The sequence below is a fragment of the Dermacentor albipictus genome, chromosome 4 (genome assembly GCF_038994185.2).
Source record: "Dermacentor albipictus isolate Rhodes 1998 colony chromosome 4, USDA_Dalb.pri_finalv2, whole genome shotgun sequence".
Lineage (NCBI taxonomy): Eukaryota > Metazoa > Arthropoda > Arachnida > Ixodida > Ixodidae > Dermacentor > Dermacentor albipictus.
In genome coordinates this window covers 95,929,682-95,950,856 of record NC_091824.1, presented here as the reverse complement: position 1 = coordinate 95,950,856, position 21,175 = coordinate 95,929,682, and the positions used below count along the sequence as shown (strand labels likewise).

Below are 21,175 nucleotides of genomic sequence, written 5' to 3'. Positions count from 1 at the left end.
CGGATTGGTTCTCGCGACCTCGTGAATAGCAACGCAGCGCCAATGTCGCTATGCCACCACGGTGGGTTTGACACCAACTTCCTGGGAAAATTTCTCAAGTGGAACTTGTGTCTTCCCCGGCATGCGTGAACATCAGTGAGGATAGCTGAAAGAGAGAGAGAGAATGCACAGAGATACAGGGAGGTTAACCAGAGGTAATTCCGGTTGTCTACTCTGCACGGGGGCAAAAGTAGGTGGATAAAAACAGAAATAGTGCAATAGGAGAGAGAGTGAGAGGACAGAGTGAATAGGTACACTATATAGCGGTAGTGCACGGTGGTAATAAAGTTTATAATGAAGCTCCTTAGACCTCAGGAACCTTAGTAGCGCGAATAAAGCAATCTGTGCCGATTTTCTTTGGAATCACTGGCCCAGAATGCTTTTTTCGGATAGTGAAAGATTGCCTACTCGTTCCAACACTCTGCACATCACTTGACTCTTCGCAGGCAAAGCACAGGCAGAGACGGAAAAATGTGTGTGAGCACATCGACAGCTGAAAGAAACATACGCTGTGCATTGCGCCTGCCAAGCTGCATAACGATTTTTGTGCGTTGTAAATAGGTTTCTCTCTCTCTCTCATTTTTCAATTGCTGTTGTACAGCCAAACAAATTTATGCCGAAGTATACCCGAACGCTGACTTTTCGAGCGCGTTTGTGCACATATGCGTATAAATTTTTCTTCTGTGTCAACGCATCTTTCTTTTTTGTCTAACCGTCCTGCTTTTTTCCTCCCTCCACTTCCGTTTCACAGAACAAGAAACATAATGCGCCTCAGTCTGGCTCACCTCCCGACCTTTCCCTTGTCACGTGCTTTTTCTATCTTTATATCGGCCGCAACGCTCCTGTTCTTTCCGCCTTTTATTTTCCCTTGCCCTTGCCCCAGTGCAGGGTAGCAAACCAGAATCTTATTCGGTCGACCTCCCTACCTTTCCCATCCCGTTTATCTCTCTCTCTATCTCTCTCTCTCTCTCTCTCTCTCTCTCTACACATCGTTCGTTCCTTTTTTTTGCATTGCTTCATCGTGGTTGAATACTTTTTTTGGACTTCCTCGAGATTCAATATCCTGCTGAGTAAGCTTTCGGAATACAAATAGCGTCCTGTCAAAATTTGTCAGGGCACTTACATCATCTTTGGCAAACCATTGAATCGCGCGATATTTCAGTTTTTGACAGGCGATATAGTTTTGACAGTGACGTAAAGAAATGCATCCGTCGTGAAGCCTGTGCACCTGTTGGCCAAATATTACGCAGTTCTTCTCTCTGTCTCGTCGCGCAAAGAAAACTCTGTTAAAGGACGCCTTCTATTGATTGACTGACAGGTTGTGGCAGTCATCTTGTTTAATAGCATTTACCGACTAAAGTTATCCACAAGACTGTGCACAAAGACACAGGATTGTGCATAAAGATACAACTTCGCAATTCACCATGAAGTTAATAATAACTTCGCTGGCTATATGAAAACTACATGATATGTGTTGACTGCGTGAAATACATTTCTTTTTCCAACGTTGCGACTGCACCACAAATAGCAGCTCGCACAATCAGCAACACTCGTAATGACTCGTTTCCCTCACCAATGAACATTAATTTCCTCCAAATAATTCATGTTTGAAGCACTCACTAGAATGAAGCGTTCAGAAAACACGAAAAACTTGGGATACAAAAGTAGGACCTGACTTCTCATGCACGTATGTTCGTCACACCAAGCATTGCTTGTCACTGCTGGTTAAATACATGAGTTAAAGAATGTCACTGGATAAAACAAAAGCTCAATAAACTGCTCAGTATTGCCCCTCCTGTGCCGACAGATGCAACGCATATGTTTAAATCTGTGTGGAGTGAAGTAGAGCTTGAATGAAGCAGGTCATGGAATCCTATACAACTAAATACGATGTGTACAAGTGTGTTTATTTTCACCCCGTGCAACATATAATCTAGCGCAATGTTTATGTTTATGCGCCACCCCATTCATACTCTATGCCGACACGCAAGAACCAAATCAAACGGATGTATACAGTGGGAGAAGTCGACGCAGCGATGTATCATGCTTGCCGAGCACTGGACTGTGATGAGAAGTGTGTTTATGTAAAAGTATGGCATACTATATATAAATACATATAAAGGTTATTTATTATTTGTTATGAATTATTTTGTTTCTGGACTGTCGGTTGCGCGTTCATTATGCATGATTAGACTGCGACTGTCATATTTATTTTCGGTATTTGAAGTATTTGGTTTATACGATGCACAAAAGAAAAGAAAAAAAATGAGCCAAATCGTACAACACCTCTGCGCGTGTCGCTACAAAGCACGTATAATTGACGAAAGTGAGAACGAATTCGCCTTATGCGGCCTTTCGTCCAAATATCCGCGGCAGTGGCGCCATCTGCTGGTCGTTCAGTGGATCACGAAGGCGTGGGTATCGCTTAGGCAACGCGTTTCCAGCTTGAACAATTTACCTTAGTGATAAATGTCGTTCCGTCTGTGATTAATTTTCTTTCTTTCTTTCTTTCGTCCTTTCTTTCTTTCTTTCTTTCTTTCTTTCTTTCTTTCTTTCTTTCTTTCTTTCTTTCCTTCTTTCTTTCATTCTTTCTTTTTTATTTTGTAAAACGATTGCAACTGTGCTGATACCAGTGTCAGCGCACTACGATTTCAGGTCACCGGCCAAGTTCAGCCCACCGCTGCTGCTTTGTGGTATCGGTTTTATCTGGGCAAATGGGAACAAACGGGGCTACCACATGCATCGATTTGGCACAAATGCCAGGCCGAACGCCTTGCTCGCGCTGTCGGTGCAACCTGCTTTTCAGGGGCCTATTTCCAGAGCAGTCCAGATGTTGGTCCACCCGGACTCTATCGAGCCGCGTCGAGAAGGCAGTGCGGACCGCGAGTGCAAGTAACGCTGGCGCGATGAATATTTTACAGTTTGCGCAACTGCGATTGCTTATTTAGAGTATTTCGCGGACGTCGCTGCCACGGCACATTCTTTTCGAACGCTTTCAGTAAAAGTCTCGCTTTCAGCTCAACTCTTTCGTATGATTTATGGGCTCCGTGTCTTGAACTGCAGGACGAGAAAAGTTTTGTCGGAGGGAAACGAGGAGAAGTAGAGGCCACAGGAAAATGAAGCTTGTTTGCAGGGACCGACGATGCCGCGTGCGCTAAGCAGGGGCGCTGCGGTTGCGACGCCAAGAAGGGCGTGGATTAATAATCTGATTGCTAAATGAGTCGCAGATCCTGTTTGCATTCTTAATGGCTTACCCAGCTCCCGCGTGTTCCACGAGCGTCCCACGATTTACGCTCGCGGTGTCGTCTCGTTCGTTATTCATTAGATGGAAGCCTCGGTGAAAGCGGGAGGTATGTTGGGCAGCAGTCAAACCCCGTGCATTCACAAGAATGCAGAACGCGAAACGTGCAACAACGTTGTCAGTTCCTTTAAGATTCGATAACTTGCAATGTCTTCGCTTAAAGCTGGATTATAATAAATTTTTTTTTCATAATATCAAGACAACGCGAAGCGCAGAAAAGTGTAGACACGGACAGAAAGATAACCAAGAGACAATCTCTCGTCTCTTGTTCTGTCCATGTGTACGTTCCCGTGCAAAGATTTGACATGATGATTTGGAAAACTTAAAAGGCATAATTCCAACTCGTCGCCTACGCAAGAGACTAAGGCGTGTTGTTTCTATATTTCTATGTAGACATGATTAGATTGGTCAGCGGCATCATCTGCAAAAATGTCAACTTATGTGCCTGTTTTTGAACTCTTATGTCATTACGGCATAGTTTGTTTCTTAGTGTTACTTTACTCTCTTCTGAGACTTCCTTTCTCTTGTACGAAACTTCGCAAATGTTTGTGACATTTCCCTGTCTCAATGTTTTCTTGATTTTAGTTTTGCCTGCCCTGCCAAGATTAGCATCCGGCTCCAAGAAAATCGCCAACCTCTGCTTGAATTACATGTCATTAACACAAAACGACAAACAAAAAGGACGTACTCCTAAAGTCCAACGAAATTAGTGTAATGTATTCCAGGCAAAGTATGCAATACAAGTCCTATATACTTTGTTCAAGATCAGTATCGTTGTAGTGCTCTACAAACAATGCCACCAAAGAAAACATAGGGGAAATTGCTTATACTCACTAACTGAATTAGAGAAGTGATATATTAATGTAAGTGAAAGTATATGACAAAACAACTTGCCGCAGGTGAGGAACGAGCCCACATTTTCGCTTTACGCCTGCGAGGCTCTACCATTTGATCTATCATTTGGCAAAGCGGGATCAAATCCCGGTCGCGGCGGCCGTGAATACGATAGGGGTCGAAATTCAAAAAGCACCCTTGTAGCGTGCATTGGGTGTGATGTAAACAACCCCAGGTGGGCAATATTACCCGCAGTCTCCCACTACCGCGTGCCTCATGAGCACAACGCCGTTTGGAACGTAAAACCCCACAACTTATTTTTTTACCCATTTATGGGAGTCATCTGGAATGTCGATAAAAAAAACGATATTCGCAGACCTAAAATCAGAGCACCGTTACCTTTCATCATGTGTACATTACTCAGAAAAATCTATCCGTGTTCTATTAGTACTTCTGGGCTATGGCACCAGCGTTTACCTCCATTCCTCATTTACGTTAGCGCTTCATATTTCTGTTATTATCTCTTTTTTTTTATAACGCCATTTCGGGATTGATGAGCGCTAGCTCAAAACAGGTCCAAATACCTACGAGTGTATAAATAGTTTTTTCCCGGCAACGTTTTAGGTTTTGCAAGTCAGATGAAGGCCACCTTCCAGCAGAATCAACTCAAAACGCACTGAAAGTGGTGCATACAATTAATGCTACGGGACGCTTTGCGTACGTAAACACGCCGTACACCATTTCATTTCGCTAATTTTCTCTCAGGGCCGATGCGAAAAATTGGCGGTGCCACAAATGTCAGCAGGTCACCGTCATTACCCTAAGTGGTCGCAAGTGACCGAGCAGCGAAGGTCGAAAGTCAACTCGAGAGGAGAGTATAATCGCAGCACAGTTTGTTTGTGACAGGGATGGCCAGTTGTGTATAAGACAAATTATCATTTACGAAGCAGCCAACGCACAACTTATACAGGTCACGATAAAATGCATCACGCAAAAAAAAACAGGAGAATAAGTATAATTTTAATATAAGTTATATGTACAGATGGATTATTAGAGATTACGACTTTTGAGAACAAATACCAACCTATTCCATAATAAGGCAAAGCACTTTGCACGTATGCGACCATAGATTAAATTAGATATAGTTAGAAATGAGGGAGGTGGGTAAGAAGCATTTGCTTTCTAATACTTCGTTTGACGTCCTAATGGGCTAGGGCGCTATGATGGATCAAAATTACGTGAAAAAGAAACTGCTGATTTACATGGAAAACATAAAAATTAAACAACTACTAAACGGCGTAACGTCACCGAGTTGGAAAAAGAAAATAGAAGTTAAGACTCCAGCCCTCTGTCAGTACTTCGAGACTAGGTTGCAAGAAAAAAAAGATCTGCACCCCACATGATGTCCTCGTTGCAATATCTGGAGGCGGCCTTGCAATGGTCCAAGAATAGTGCCCAAAACAGACGCAACATTCTCCATATTGCTCTAAGCTTGACGCGCATTTCTAACCTCTGCTAGGCGTAAAGATTACAGTTTAAGACCACATGTGAGATGTCGTCATCTGGTTCACCACTAGCGCATGACGATGATCGAGCGCTCGCTAATCTATGCAGGAAGTGGATCGAGAAGGCAGCAGCTAACCGGAAGTCGAATTCGACATAACAAGGTCTCGACGTCTCTCGGTAAGTTGACAGAAAGTCTTAATTATAGTTCAGGCTCTTCTGCGTACCAAACCGATCTTCTTAGACAATAAATAAGCACCGCAATACGCAGTCAGAGTCATGGTAACTTCAGAAACCATTGCTGCAATTGCAGCGTAGTTCATTTGCAGAACTGGCAACCGGTTTATAACGCAAACACGTGGGTGGCTCACCACTGTACCGTTTCCCGAAGGAGATGTGCGCTGTGTAAAAACAAAAGGAATGCTCGCAGTTCTTTATGCGGGGGTGGCTATTTTTCTTTCCCACTTCTAACTCCATTCTTCTGATATCTTCATACCAGCAAAGGGTATGAAGATGTCACTCGTTTCGAGCACAAGCAGGGTGGACGCGCTTCGTCGCGGAGTACACCACCTCTCAAAGGAGGAGTAAAAATGTGGTACAGCCAGCGTGAGCAAACGTAATTGGCTACGGCTTATATCTCTCTCCGCGCGTCCCCTGCTACGCCCCGAACATTGGCTGCTTGTTCTGTTTCGTAGACAAATAAAGAGAAAGAAAGAGAGAGAGAGACAAAAAAGAATGTCTGCGTTTTGTAAGCTGCGCCGGATGATTTCCGCCTCGGCCGAGTGAAGCGAGCGCAGCGGCGCGCAACACCGCGTGGAATACGTGCCGCGGCGTAGTACGCTCGCTTTACACATTCCGATAAGAAAAAGAGAGAAAGAAAAACAAAGAATGGGGAGGGAAAAAAAGAAGCGGGGAGTGGTGTAAGGCCACAGTTTAGGGCGAGAGTCGGGAAGACATCCTAATCCTTCACAGGAAGCGTCGTTTTCGCCCCGAGCGATAGCCCCGGGGGCGCGCACGGGGCGCTGCGGGACCGAAGAATCCGTCTTAACCTTCGACGTCGTGACGGACAGCCGGGAACGCGGCGCGAAAGCTGCGCGTCTTTCAAGTCATTTCGGCCGTGATCGATGGACTGAATCGCGTGCGAAGAGAAGCGCGCCGCGCCGAACACTTTGCTCGGGGCGGCAACCGCGCTCCGAGGAGAGGAGAGGATGTGGAGGAAGAGGAAGGGCGCGTATATCGCAAGGTGGGGCCTCGCCCTTCGGTCCTTTGCTTTACTGCCCGTGCTTCTTTCTGCTCGTGCCTTCCATTTTACTAACTTTTTTTTTTCGAAGTTCGCTGCCCCAGCTATTTGTCCAGGGCCTCACCGAGACCGCACGGCACGCCAGGGACTGCAGACGAAGTAGCGGTGTTTGCGTAGTACATTGTGGGCGGCCCGTTAGGGCCCCTGTAGACGTAACTGCGATCGATGCTGTTGCGTCTGGCAGCAGCAGTAAACGGCGCTATGCAACCGGTATGCCGTATATCATCCCGCGCTATGGCCCGAAATCATTGCTGGGAGCCGCTGTTTGCATGCGCGAGTATCAAGGAAGGGGAAGCTTGCACTTACTTATAACGGGGAATCGAGTGCAGAAGCGTATAACGAATGAAGCGTATAGCCTTGCACGAGTTATGCATTAGCTAAAGTAAGCGTGAGCACAACATTAAGTAAGCATGAGCACCGACAGACATTTTTTCCTGAGGACCGACGATGGCGCCACCACTCACCACAAAGCATTCCGTGAAGTACGGCAAGGCGGCCTGTTGAGCCCGACATTAGTCAACGTATAGTGCTCGTTGGCCCTGTCCGACGCTTTTCCTGTATTTCTTTTTTGCTCTTCTTTCCTTTTTTTCCTAGCATATCTCTTTTCTATTATCTCGTATTCCCCTTACACCCTTTCCCCAGCACAAGGTAGCCAGCCGGTCTGAGAATTGGCTAACCTCACTGTCTTTCTGTCCTATTTCTGCTTTCTTCCTTCCTTCTTTCCATCCTTGCCCAACGCAATTCAAGTATCCGTCTATGCTGATGACGTCTGCACCTGGGTGTCGGCTATAACGCGACTGCAGGTACGAGCAACTAGGCTACAAAAGGCAGCTACGTTATTTAGCAAGGTAAAGTTGTAGGCCACTTGGTGAGACATTGTGAGTGAAACTGCTAGAGACACAGGACGGAGGGAGACGACAACACAACCACCCTGTGTTGTCTCCCTCCGTCCTGTGTCTCTAGCGGTTTTATTTACAAAGCAGAAACGTTAACATCGTTCTACTTGCGAAAAAGATTTGAGACCTGACTTCCGAGAAATGCTGCCTTGTTACATTCACTTGGCAGACAATGAGGCCTTACTCTGTTATGTGCGAATGGGCAAGCAATTACAAACGCACAGAAACAGCACTCTTTAGGGGCAATCGTCGACCGCGACTATCATGTAGCCCACACATTTCATGGCTAAAGAGCGGGTTAACGACAATAAAACATCTCCTCAAATTCCTCGTCGGAAAGTATAGGGGCACGTCGGTGCGTTCAAAGCTACATCATTGTTTACTTGAATCAACTTTATTTCTCGTCCGAGCTGGAGGAGACTGGGACTAAAGCCATGAATTCTTGACAAACGTCCCAGCCCCCACAGTTACAACAGGGGTTATAATCAGTACAAATGAATACATATAAAACGTGCATACATCTTGCACAAGAGAACAGTATTTCAGTAACAAAAATGATTACATTTGTTCACTGGTATGAGGAAGCCACATAAAGATTAGCACAAATGATATCTATATTAATGCTTTCTTAGGTCATACCTGCATACATACAGATGCAAAAGAAACATAATATGTATAATTAGTGTAAGTAAATGTCATCGGCATGTAATAATGAGCTAAGCTCTTTATTGAGGAAGCTTTCTGAAGTACTAACATTTAACAATTCTCCAACCTTGTTTAATATTTCTATCGACTATGAATGTTTGTTTTCCATAATTTGTTCATGTTCTAGGTGCGTGTCTGGTATTCCGGCGTTCTGGATAACGAGATATTTCATCATTGTCTGTTTTGGTGAATAATTTTCGTTTATGTATGGTGACCAGAAGCTTCATATAATATGTTCTGTCCGCTCAAAGAACAGAGTAGTGTGGAAATAATTGAGCTATTTCAAGTTCTAAAAAATGGCAATAGTAATTGCAGTATATACAAAGTATTTGTTTCTGTACAAGGATTAACATGTTACAGTTTGTTTTTGAAGTTGTTTCCCAAACCAACACCCCATAGCAGAGTTTAGACTGCAGAAGGGCTTCGTATGACTGTTGTTTGAACCAAAGCAGAATCATCTGGGTTATCCTGTTAATGATACCGAGATATTTAGTAAGGCCATTGCACAGCATCCTTACATGTGAACCCCGAGATAACAGTTCATCAACCAATACTCCTAAGAATTTTTTCTTGGACATGGTTAATTGCTGTACCATTTAAATAAATGTTAGTCATTGGGTACGTTCTTGTTGCAAGCCCTGAATAAAATGTTTGCTATTTTTGCAGTATTTAATTCTACACTATTTTCTCTAAGCCACACTGGCAAGCGATTTAGATACGCGTTAGTGCTGACGATACATTCAGAACTGTCATTGGATGTAAAAAGCACGTTGATATCATTGGCATACATTGCCAAGTCAGGTGAACCGGGTATTCGCACAATATCACTTATATAAATTAAAGACAACATTGGGCCCAGCTTCGGGCCCTGAGGTACACCCTGTTTTACAGGAAAAATGTCAGAGGCAATAGAATTTATCTGAACAAATTGGTTTCAATTTGTTAAATAGCTTGTTACTAAATCATGAGCGACGCAGCGTATTCTGTGGATTTCTACTTTGTGTAATAATACTTTATAATCAATCGAGTCAAAAGCATTCCGCACACCTAAAAAAAAAACGCCAAGTGTAAGCTTCTGTTTTTCGATGTTCTCAATTATTTTACGTTTGATATCTAGAAGGGCTTGCTCCGCTGACTTCATAATTTTGAAACCATATTGGTACTGAGATTATATTGTGTTTACCCAAGAGAGACCCAAGCCTGTCAACCACGACATTTTCTAAAAGCTTTGAAAATATATTTAAAACCGAAATTGGTCTGTAATTTTAGACTTGATCTTTCGCACCCTCTTCATGAATTGGTGTTATGCGAGCGGTTTTTAGCGTATCAGGAAATTTTCCTGAAGATGCTGACAATTAGCAATATAATCTAGAACGCCACCTATTTCGCTCGAGACATATTTGATCGGCTCCGGTCGAATTCCGTCAGGTCCTGCCGAGGCTGTGCTCTTTATGTTCTCTATCAGATATTGCATCTCAACGGTTTATGTGGGTTGCAGAAAAATAGAGTTGGCCACAGGCGGGATATCCTTTGCATGAACCACTCTTCTTTCGCCTCCTCTCGAGGCACATGATTCGTCCTGTTCCTCGGTTTCGCAAGGTACAGCCTCCCGCTGCCAGGCACCATCTGCAAAACAATCCTGCCTGTACTCCAGGGACTGCAAGCTAAAGCCCTCAGGACGTGCCTCGGTATTCCTAAGTGTGCGTCCACAGCGTCAACGATTGTCATAGCGCGAGATCACCCACTGTCACCGCACATAGCCGTGAACGCTCTCAGAGCACATATTCCGTATGTTGCCCGACCACGTTTTCGCCGTCTTGGCTCTTAACCTGCAGAAAGGCCACATACAACTTTCCGTCGTTCAACTGCTGTCAATCGTGCCTCGTTGCCCTCGAACTACATGCCTGCAGCAAGACTCTTCATCCTCACCATTATGGCGCCTGCACAAACCTGAAGTATGCCTCACCATCCCAGGAATCACTAAGCAAGCTAACACGCCGTCCTTTGCCCTGAAACAGGCCACATTAGGCATTTTACAGGAGGTGCACAGCGGCCGCGTACATGCTTACACTGATGGATCAGGCACACCCACAAGTTCAGCTGCAGCGATGGTGATTCCAGCAAGTTCCATCAAAATACAGCCAAAAACGTCACATGCATCATAAACGGCAGCTGCTGAACTGGTAGCCGTCAGTGCGGCCCTTGACTTCATTCAGGAGAAACGACCCCCATCGATGATCAATCTTATGTGATTACAAGGCAGCCCTCCAGTGTTCACTCTCAGCACTGCACCACGGATCACATTAGCATTTCTTCGCTGAGATTAGACAAGTCCACCATCGAATAGTTCGAGTAGTTGAAGGCCACGACATAAAACACCAGTGGTTGTCTAGTCACTGTGGCATACATGGCAACGATCAAGCAGTCGCAACTGGCCGATCTGCCCATGACGGCGTCGACTGCGTTGCCATTCCTCTTTCGAGAAGCTACGCAGAGAAACAAACTTTCCTCCACTGACGAGTAAACTAACGTTCGTTCAGTGGAATTCATCCGGCTTCACAAGTGCTCGTCTTCATACCCCGGACCATAACTTACAGCACCGTATTCCGTCCGACCTTCCACGACGCGGCTGCACCCTTCTATTCCGTCTATAGGTTGGAGTATCATTTTCAAATGCATACTCCTTTGTTATCGTAATGGACAATAGCTCCCTTTGTGATTTCTGCGGGTGTAGCGAAAAGATCGCACACCTTCTTTGCATGTGCCCTTCGCTCCTACCAGAAATGAGCAGCCCTCTCAGCCACGCTAGACCAACTGGACAAGCGCCCACTAACAGAGAACAACGTTACTGGGAATTGGCCTACACGAACATCAGCGCGAGCCGCTGCGAAGGAGGCACTACTACGTTATTTAAAAAGACATCGGGCTTTGTGACACATTGTGACTGTACACTGTGTGACATAGAATGTATTAAAGGGACGTCGACACTGTGTAACACTATGCGACGTCTTCGCGGACTGCGTGACAGCACCCACAGAAGCAGCTATGTACTGCGCGTGTGCGCGCGTCTGTGTGTGCGCGTGTGTGTGTGTGTGCGTGTGTGTGTGTGTGTGTGTGCGTGTGCGTGTGTGTGTGTGTGTGTGTGTGTGTGTGTGTGTGTGTGTGTGTGTGTGTGTGTGTGTGTGTGTGTGTGTGTGTGTGTGTGTGTGTGTGTGTGTGTGTGTGCGTGTTTCTCTAAGTGTTTCTTTTTTCTCTTTTATTTTCGTAATATCTTTCTCTCATCTATCGTGCCCCCTTCCCCTCCGGCGGTATATGGTAGCCAACCGCAGATAATTTCTGGTTAACCTCCCTATCTTTCTTCTACCTTTCTCTCTCTGTGTCTCTCTCTCTATTTGCTCCATAAGTGTTTCTATATGAATCCGTACTTTTCTTGCGGCACCATATTTCAACGAGATAATTTTGCCACTCTGCTCGCTTCAGGTAAAAAAGAAATGAGAATTTATACTAATAATAGCGTCCCCCTTTATTCCACTTTGCTTCTTAAGCGTTTGATTCCAGAAAGCAGCCATATTTTTTTTTACTAATGCGTGTTTGTTCAACGAGGATTATTTATCGCGGTTTTGTCACGTGCGTATGAACTGGATCTGTTCCACCTTACAACCTTCGCTAGCTCACGCTCATTATTTTGAAAGGTGTTATTGATGCACCCAGCTTTCATTAATCAAGTTGTTCGTGGTGGCGCCAAAATTTCATTCCCTGCTGCTCATTAACGTGCCGCCCCAGCGACACTCTCTTGCAACGTTTCCTTTCTTTCTTTCGTGTTCATTGGCGTGGGTAAGTTACTGTGCAGCATGCAAGAAAAATGAGGGTAGCAATATTTTTACACATTGTAATTAAACTAGTGGAGTACCCATGCTGTGCACAAAATTGATAGACTTCATGCCACGCTCTTTTTGGTCTTTATGATGCCTATTTCTCGGCTCCAGTGCCTTTGCTAAACTCCTCGAACTCGAGGTTACCTTCACTATGAGCTAACATCTCTCCGCTTGTTAGTGTGAACGCAGTTCCGTTCTTTTTTATTTCAGTGTCACCCCCCCCCCCCCCCCTTTGTCAAGCGCAATTTCCTTCTTTGTTCCCGAGCACTAGTTCGAATCCTGAATAAGTAATGTCTCAAAGGGCTTTCACAAAATAATATCACACAAAAATTCTACAAGTACTGCATTTCACTTTGCACGTGTTTCCGCCTATGCAGCTAAGTAAACGATAAAGCAAAACAATAAAGGTGTTTCTACGTGTTCTTGAAGTTCGTAGCTTCTTAGGTTGTTGCCAAAGTTCCTTAAAAGGTATGTGAGGCTGTGTGTGCTTGTAATCTGGGTTTTACGATGCTAAGTGCCGTCTGGTCCACGTATAGCAATGTGCAAGATGACGCTTTCACTACTGTTACCGTATATACATTTTCATTGCACTGCAGTTGGAAGTGCGTGTTCCACCTAGTCTGTGAAAAACACGTGATCTACGGGGTCACGTGGTTGCGGCAGTGAGAAGACAAGTGGGGAAGCTCATCAAACGGTTGCGGCCGTGTGATGTATTTATTGTTAGCGACAAAGCACCGGCAGAAGGCGTTCTACTCGTCGTAGTTTGTCGTTGTGTGCGGTTGTACGGCTTTACTGGTTTAGCTTTCGTTCGCGATGTACCAGTTCCGACAAGTTAAGATTTTAGAGAAAAGGCACGTGAAACGGCAAAACTCGATGTAAAAGCTTGCTGCGAGCACAATGGGAAAATGAAAGCACGGTTTGTCGAAGACAAAGAATAATAAGAGGCTGGCGCTACGTAGTGAACACTATACCGCAGACTATGCATCCGGAAGCTGCATTAAATTATGGAGGCGTCTTTTTCAAACGAACGACCTACGTATGTTCGCTACGCTGTTGTAAATGCGACCGACCCTCACTCTTCTCGCAACGTTGGAACACTTCGCGGCTTTGGTGCGGAATCTTGAATGTTAACGTACCCTCGGGATATTTCGAGAATGGCATGGTTTCGGAAGCGTAACTGCTTTCGGTAGTGCCTGTTATAGTAGTGTCTTTGGTTTTCAGTCGTATCGGAGCCATGTCCACGCAGAGGCGTCTGCGCATTACGCTCGCAAAGGCTTGCAGTATGGAGGGAGAGCCCGTCCCCAACCCTACGGCTATTCGTGGCTTCATGCGGAAGGTGTCAGAGAAGGCAAGCAAGGAAATACGGGCAGTTAAGAGGTGAAGAAAGTTTGGAATGGTAAAGCAGCACGCAAGACATGGCCATAAGAAAGGCGCAGGACACACACAGCACATGTGTGTCTCACGTCTTCCTTTCGTCGCGCACTTCCACACTGCTCTACTGTTATCACTGTGGAACCAACTAGTAGAAAGTTCAATTCTGGTCAAGAGTAAGGGTTCTTGTTAAGTCTCGAAAGCCGTCTATTTATTACTGTCATTCTTTTTTTTTTGGCCTACTGTCCATGGATGTGGCATTGTTATGACGGTCTGATGCCTTCTTTCTGCAAGTGGACTGATTCAACGTTCGCTTAGCGCATGCTAAAAAGAAAAACACCCATTTCTACAGCATCGCCTACACACCAAGAATGCTGGTTGGAGTCCTTCTTAAACATCTGTTCTTGCTAAGCCCACCGCGCCATTGTAGCAAGGCGCAATAAACACCTTTACGCGCACACATTTGGTCATTCCCCGGCAGGCATAGTGGACATTCTCCTTTGAAGTGGTCTTCTCATAATAGAGTCCCACTATAATTAGGCGGCAAAAAAAAAAAAAGCACATACACGCATTCTCGTGACTGTGCCGGCTACCAAGCCGCACGTCTCTTGGGTGGTTTGATATCTTACTTAATATCTCAGATGAGATTAGCGAACCGCTGCAAAAATAATATTCACGATACCAACAGAAAATGTGATAAAATATCACATGTATTTATTTCAGAAATAGGAGAAACGAGAGTCAGATAATAGAACAAATAGAGAGTTAATTGAACACACTTAATAAAGACGATGATATAAACTCGCGGTCCTCTCCAAGAAAAGATGTTCCCGTCAGTCATGATTTTTTTATAAGCGATTTTCTGTGTTCGCTTGTAGGCAGAAGCGGTCACAGGGAAGAGAGTCTTCCGTGAAGCGCTGTCATTAATGCTCGCGGTCAGTGACCCGAATATAGCATGAGTCTGGCTGCTCCGTCTCCCGGCTGCTGCGAAAGCCACGCTAGCGGGGAGTCTCGCAATTTATTTGTTTATGTATTTTATTGACACGTGTGCAACAGCGCTGCGTGCGCGGAAATTAAGAAATAAGAACAGTGTCCCTTCAGAACGCGCTTAAGTAACGATATGTACACCGACCCGTTCTTCGGAAAAATGAAATCAATCCACATTCTCTTGTTTCGAAACATGAAAATAATTTATTCTGCGCGACTCGCGCAAGCAGTGATGGCGTCATTTTCTTCGCCTGCAAAGAATGCAACAAGACTTTGGCATTTTTCGTGCAACGCTCCATTTACGTCCTACACGCTTTTCGCGTATGCAATTTAGTGAGTCACAAAGCTCGCATTCATGTCTGGTTACATTAACTGGCGTTGCAACATCATCCGCGCACTATAGTGGTCGGCACATCGCTTAGAGCGCTAAAAATTCCGACAGCATTGTTACTCGCGTATTTGTCGTCTGTTATAATGGTACACCAAATTCAGTCTGTGTATCTTCAGTCCTTATAGTACAGCTACGTAGTAGAAGCTAAATGATAACGTGTATTACATAGAGGATCCAGAAGTGCTCAACAACGACATAACTGAAATTTGCAGCAGCCCAGAGTCACGATTCATGCATGCTCGTGGCCAGCTTTCCCGCACGAACGTGGAGCACTTGATTGCGTTAATTTGTGCACGTCTTAAACGTTCACTCAAAACAACTCTACTTACACACTCGAACGAATCGAGGAGAGAGGATAAGTTGAATGTTAGTGTTTAAGAATTGAGCTTGACAAACAGTGCAGTTTTGGAAGTTCCTGCCTCTTCTTGACGGTTTTTGCTATTTCCACGCCAACTCTCCGGTCAGCATTGAATCGGTTTGTCTCTAGACGATTTTCGGAAATAAAGATCTTTGGGCCATAGCCGTGTGCGCCGGCGCCAGAGAAATCCACGAAAGCGTTATTGCAGTACCTTAAGTCGACGAGTCTCGGCAACCATTTGTAGAATCGATGCGCACCTTCATATGTGCGGAAACTGTGTTCCCTCTCTCTCTTCATCCCTAGATCTCCTCTCCCCCACTGCTGGGTAGCGAACTGGACGTGGTCTAGTTAATCTCCCAGTCGTCTTTCCGTCTCTCTCTATAGATATGCAGGGTGTCCCAGCTAACTTCAACCAGAGTTGAAAAATATGCGAATGCCACATAGCTGGATAGAACCAAGGTCGCTTGGAGAAGCTCAAATAATTTTTCTTTTCATTCTGCCTAGTTAGATAATTACTCTTAATTAATTAATCCACTTCTCAAATATTATAATTAGGTGGAAAGTGTCAATGCGGAAATTGCAGAGTGACACGAAAAACTCCCGATACAGCTTTCTGTTGCTCAATACGTGCTACATAAAAGTGTTTTTCCGAGCGTGAAAGAAGCCCGCAAATGCACGCAAAATTGCTTCACGACTCACCGCTCGAGGCACTTTGCGTGTATATGCGGGCTTCATTTTCATGTTCATTTTTATTCTTTAAAGACCCCGTTCTTACACACTCACAATCGTAACAGTACCCGCCGTGGTTGCTCAGTGGCTATGGTTTTGGGCTGCTGAGCACGGAGGTTGCGGGATGGAATCGCGGCCACGGCGGCCGCATTTCGATGGTGAAAACACCCGTGTACTTAGATTTAGTTGCACATTAAAGAACCCCAGGTGTTCAAAATTTCCGGAGTCCTCCACTACGGCATGCCTCATAATAAGAAAGTGGTTTTGGCACGTAAAACCCCATAATAATAAAAAAATCGTGATTCTAGGCTGCTACGAATTTCAGTTATGTCGTTGTTGAGCACTTCTGGATCCTCTATGTAACGCACGTTATCATTTATATTCTACTACGTAGCTGTATAATTAGGGCCGTGCCGCGGAAAGAGCTTGAATTTTGAAACAAACGCCGTTTGCCCTTCTCCTTGCGGGCGCCACGCTATCAGCCGGAGAGTCGACGTATATCGCGCAAGCGCACCTACGTACATGGCGGTGCTGTGACGTCGCTCATAGTAATATGTGACCTTGAGCATTATCCAAGGCAGCATCAGTTAACTGTTTAATCTGTTGCTTCAGTAGGCGAATTAAAGTTTAGAGAAATAATAAAACATACAAACTGAACATGTGCGTAGCAAGAGACATCTACTTCCATTTCTTTTGCTTGTTCCCACATCGTGCAGTCGCGCGTGCAGAGAACGAAACTGTGTCATTTTCTACCGTCTTTCAGCGACGCGATCATGATCTTTCATCCTCTCGCACCTGCCTCGTTGCTCGTGATTGTGGCACTTGATCATTAAAAATTATGGGGTTTTACATGCCAAAACCACTTTCAGATTATGAGGCACGCCGTAGTGGAAGACTCCGGAAATTTCGACCACCTGGGGTTCTTTAACGTGCACCTAAATCTAAGCACACGGGTGTTTTCGCATTTCGCCCCCATCGAAATGCGGCCGCCGAGGCCGGGATCCGATCCCGTGACCTCGTGCTCAGCAGCCCAACACCATAGCCACTGAGCAACCACGGCGGGTGGCACTTGATCATGTGTTCTCGTGCAGGGCACGCAAAATTGTCGGTTGCGTGAAACGAGACGAACGCAACAACTCGCGCGCAAGGCTGTCACCGGAAGTGCGCCACTCAGCAAAAACGTGCAGGAAAAAAAAATATTAATAAAGAAGGCCGGGCCTGTGACGTATCCGTCACGCGATTCTCCGGCTCCGGTATGGGACAACGTGGTGAAGTAATTTCGCTTGCGCAGGCTGCATGGGGAAGTAGAGAGAGTGTCTAGTTTGGCGGTGACGCCCGCCTCTTGAAGTCATCGGTTCGCGGCACCTCGAACATTTCTATATCTGCTATCAATGAGCTAATTTGAAAATCTCTTGCTGTAGAACACTCCCTTGAGGGCACGTAACAACTTCCAGCGCATAACCAAAACTTACTATGTGGCCTGGTAAGGGGCCTTTTAAGGGTAATATGACACATTCATTCCACCTACGCTTTCCATCAGTCTAGATTTCTTCATTTATTTCTCTATTTGAAGGAGCAGTGCGCAAAAGAAACTACTCTTTAACACTATGACCATCTACGAATGCTGCGAAAGCATGACTCGAAAATTTTTTTTAAGGTTTCCGGTTCCTCGTGATGGCTATACAAATAAATTAAGCTCGCTATTCACGTGCGAGCTTTTCTCTTTCCAACATTTGATTCCGAGTTGGCGCTGACGTGCCAAAAGTATTTGGCGCATTCTTAATCCGTAATGCTATCTGGCATGGTTCAACAACGAAAATAAGATACAATATATAGGTTTATATATATATATATATATATATATATATATATATATATATATATATATATATATATATATATATATATATATATATCTTTTGCTATGCGGGCCTAACGCGCTTTTCAGGATTATGTATGTACTAGTGTTCGACAAGCGCTCAGAAAATTCCAAGAACAGCTCGCGCCGCTATTTTTTTACGTCAGGATTGAAAAAATAAAATTTATTTTGCCCATAGGAAAGCGCTAGGTAAGCCTAGAGTACTCCTTCGCAATATTGAGAAGCATTGGAGTGGAAGAGTTCATAAAAAGTTTCGCTATAATTGAAGGAACTATAAACGATAATCTTTCCACTACCTTCGACGGAAGCTTCTGGTTAGACGGAGGAAGTTTGGGCGCGCAGACTGACTGGAAGTCAGCTCGAAGTTCCCAGAGAAATGAAGCTCGTGTGATGAAAAAGAGATTAAAATTCCGTGAAGCTCTTCTTCTTTAGACTAAACGCCTGTTTCGGTAACCTGATTTTTTTTTTCTTGTTCCTTCAATGCGAGGCTGGGCTGTTGCGCTTTTTCATATTCTAGTACATAAAATAAACTAGCAATGAAATTTGGGCTCTCTCTTCTCGTAACGTTAATCCGAAATTAAGCGACCGAAACCTGCACGGATATATGAATTTGAGCGGCTTAATTGCAGTGAAGTACCAACAAGCCCGCTCTCACACCTAGCTTCACTAAATGTAGTGACGCATTCATTAAGCATTAGACAATTGTAAGCGTAGGATAATTACCAGAGCTACACTGTACTCGTACAAATGTCCCCTTTGTAACGACTACGCCTCCCTATATCACACCACTTGGGCGTGTCCCAGCACAAAGGCAGACCCACAAATCCCCAACCCCACACTCGAGCAGCGGGAGGCCGTGCTTACTAGCTCGAATGTCCGTGACCAGCAGCAACTGGTGCGGCGGGCCCGAGAAACAGCGAGAGCCGCAGGAGCCTTGGACTGAGGGCGCCTCCCCGTACAAGCAGACAGACACCTGCTTGGCTTTTATTTTTATTCAATAAATGTTTTTCCTCCTCCTCCTCTTTCTCATTATCATGCTTAGTAGGAAGAGTACGCGAATTTTCTTTTCTGGCCACTCAAGAAAATGTGCGATGGACATTTTTTTTTTGTACGACTACAAGGCACTAGATTTTGAACACCACACCATTATCTCTGTGATCATTTCCGCCATGTCATAATTACACGAAACACTTTATCCCCTGCTCCAATGAGGGTGTCGATGCACGACGCAATCCTGATCCTCGCAGATCAGCGCCTTGTAGGACTCCGGGCTGGGAGGACAGTCAGAGGATTACCGCTCGAGGATCACGGAACTTGCACTCTGCCGCAATGGTGCAAGGGTCAACGCTCTCGCCGCGACTTTCGGTAGCAGTGATTTCGCTTTAACTTTGCTGTCGCGAATAAGAGCGATATCGAGCGCCTACTCTGGACAGTAATTTTGTTTCCAGATAAGGCCGGTGAACGCAGCTGCAATGTGCCCGAGCGCGCGCGCTATATTGCAGTAAGTAGCGCATGGTTTTTACACTGTGGACTGAGGTGTGCGTCAGTGTGAATAAAAAGAAAAAGATAGTAAGAAAAACTAAACTTTTTCGTACGTTCAGCACGCTGCATTCAGTGTACAGGTGAATTGTAACTGGATGCCCGTAAAAAACTTTGCAACAACATGTTTGACTCCTCCAGTCAGCTGAGAGGCTCTGGGATTTGTTCTTTCTTTTTTTTCTGTGCCTGTCCTCTGTACAGTGCGCACTTGCTCTAAACCCCCAAAATTCTTCGTCCCCGGAATTTATAAGCTCTTGTTCCAGATCTCCATCTAGACCTGATCCATATACGCGACCTCATTTAACCGTTACCCGTAAACTAAGTGAGTGAGAAATACAGTTGCTTCGATACAATATGCACGCATTTCTCAGTTCTCACCTTTTCCAGTCACACTTCTATGACTCGTACCTTCAAGAGATTGCTTGCCTTTCCCGGTTACTCCTACTTTATATACATATATAATTCTGTACGTACAAAAGCTTTGGGACACAAGCGTTTGCCCCACGTGCCAATCGTGCCCACTTCGGTGACATTCCCGACACGACCCCTCCAAAACGGCTCCACTCACCGGCCTCCAGCGCAGCCAACAAGAGGCAGTGCAGGGCACCCGCGGCTGCCGACATGGGTGTGCACGTGGTGCGCGCTGGCGGCGGCGGACGACCGCGCTGTTTATCCGCAGGAGTCGCGCTCGGTGGGCGTAGTACTCCGAACACCGCGCCGTGCCTCCTCGACCGACGAGACGAACAGTCGTGGACACCGTGGGGCTCCAATTGCGCGCGCGCGCCTCCTCGCGCACAGCGTGCTCGTCCCTCGCCGGACTCCCAGCGCCGCACGGACTCCACGCGCGCGACTCGCCGCGTCTCTGCTGTGCGCGCGTCCCGCGCCCGGCCTTTCGAGGGCGCCGCGCGCGCCGTGCTGCTAGCGCCGCCACGGGACCGGGCCGGTGACTAGCGACGAGGCCGGGACCGGGACCCGGTTTTCCCGCGCAAACACGAATCGATATTCGGATTGCAGTCTACCTTTTCTTTCCTGCCCCCTATCTTGTCCATTAATTATCGTTTTCCACCCACGGCTGTGTTCCCCTCCCACCTCCCTTGTTTTCTTTTTTTTTTCCCTGCTTTGCCTCGCGACGGGCGCGCGCGGCGCGTACCCTCATGCCGTGTGCAGAGCACGCCACACGCGACTTGTCCACCTACCGCCGCCCCCCATTTCGACCTGTACGGTGCGCGCGTATGCAGAGTGGAGAGCTTTCTGACGACTTTCCTCTACTATATATGCTACAGAGTCTTGCGTGGTCGTCGATGAGCGTTATTTTAGAATGTTGAAACCTTGAATTACACCATGGAAAAATGTAACCAACCGGTCGTCTTTTGGTGCGATATGACCGCGTCAGGCGACATACTGCCGCGTTTAGTATGTGATTCCTGTTCTTAGACGGAGTTACAGTACTAGAACATTGTGACATGAC

At 45.7% G+C, this 21,175-nt stretch overlaps 1 protein-coding gene across 1 annotated transcript in view; it reads left to right on the top strand.

Annotated features, from left to right (window-relative positions):
* Positions 1–5,760: 5,760 nt before the first annotated feature.
* Positions 5,761–21,175, top strand: part of LOC135911412 (beta-1,3-galactosyltransferase 5-like) — a 302,140-nt gene continuing 286,725 nt past the window's right edge. Inside the window, exon 1 of the mRNA XM_070537971.1 lies at positions 5,761–5,857. Coding sequence (XP_070394072.1) covers positions 5,761–5,857 — 97 coding nt within the window. The remainder of the gene's footprint in view (positions 5,858–21,175) is intronic.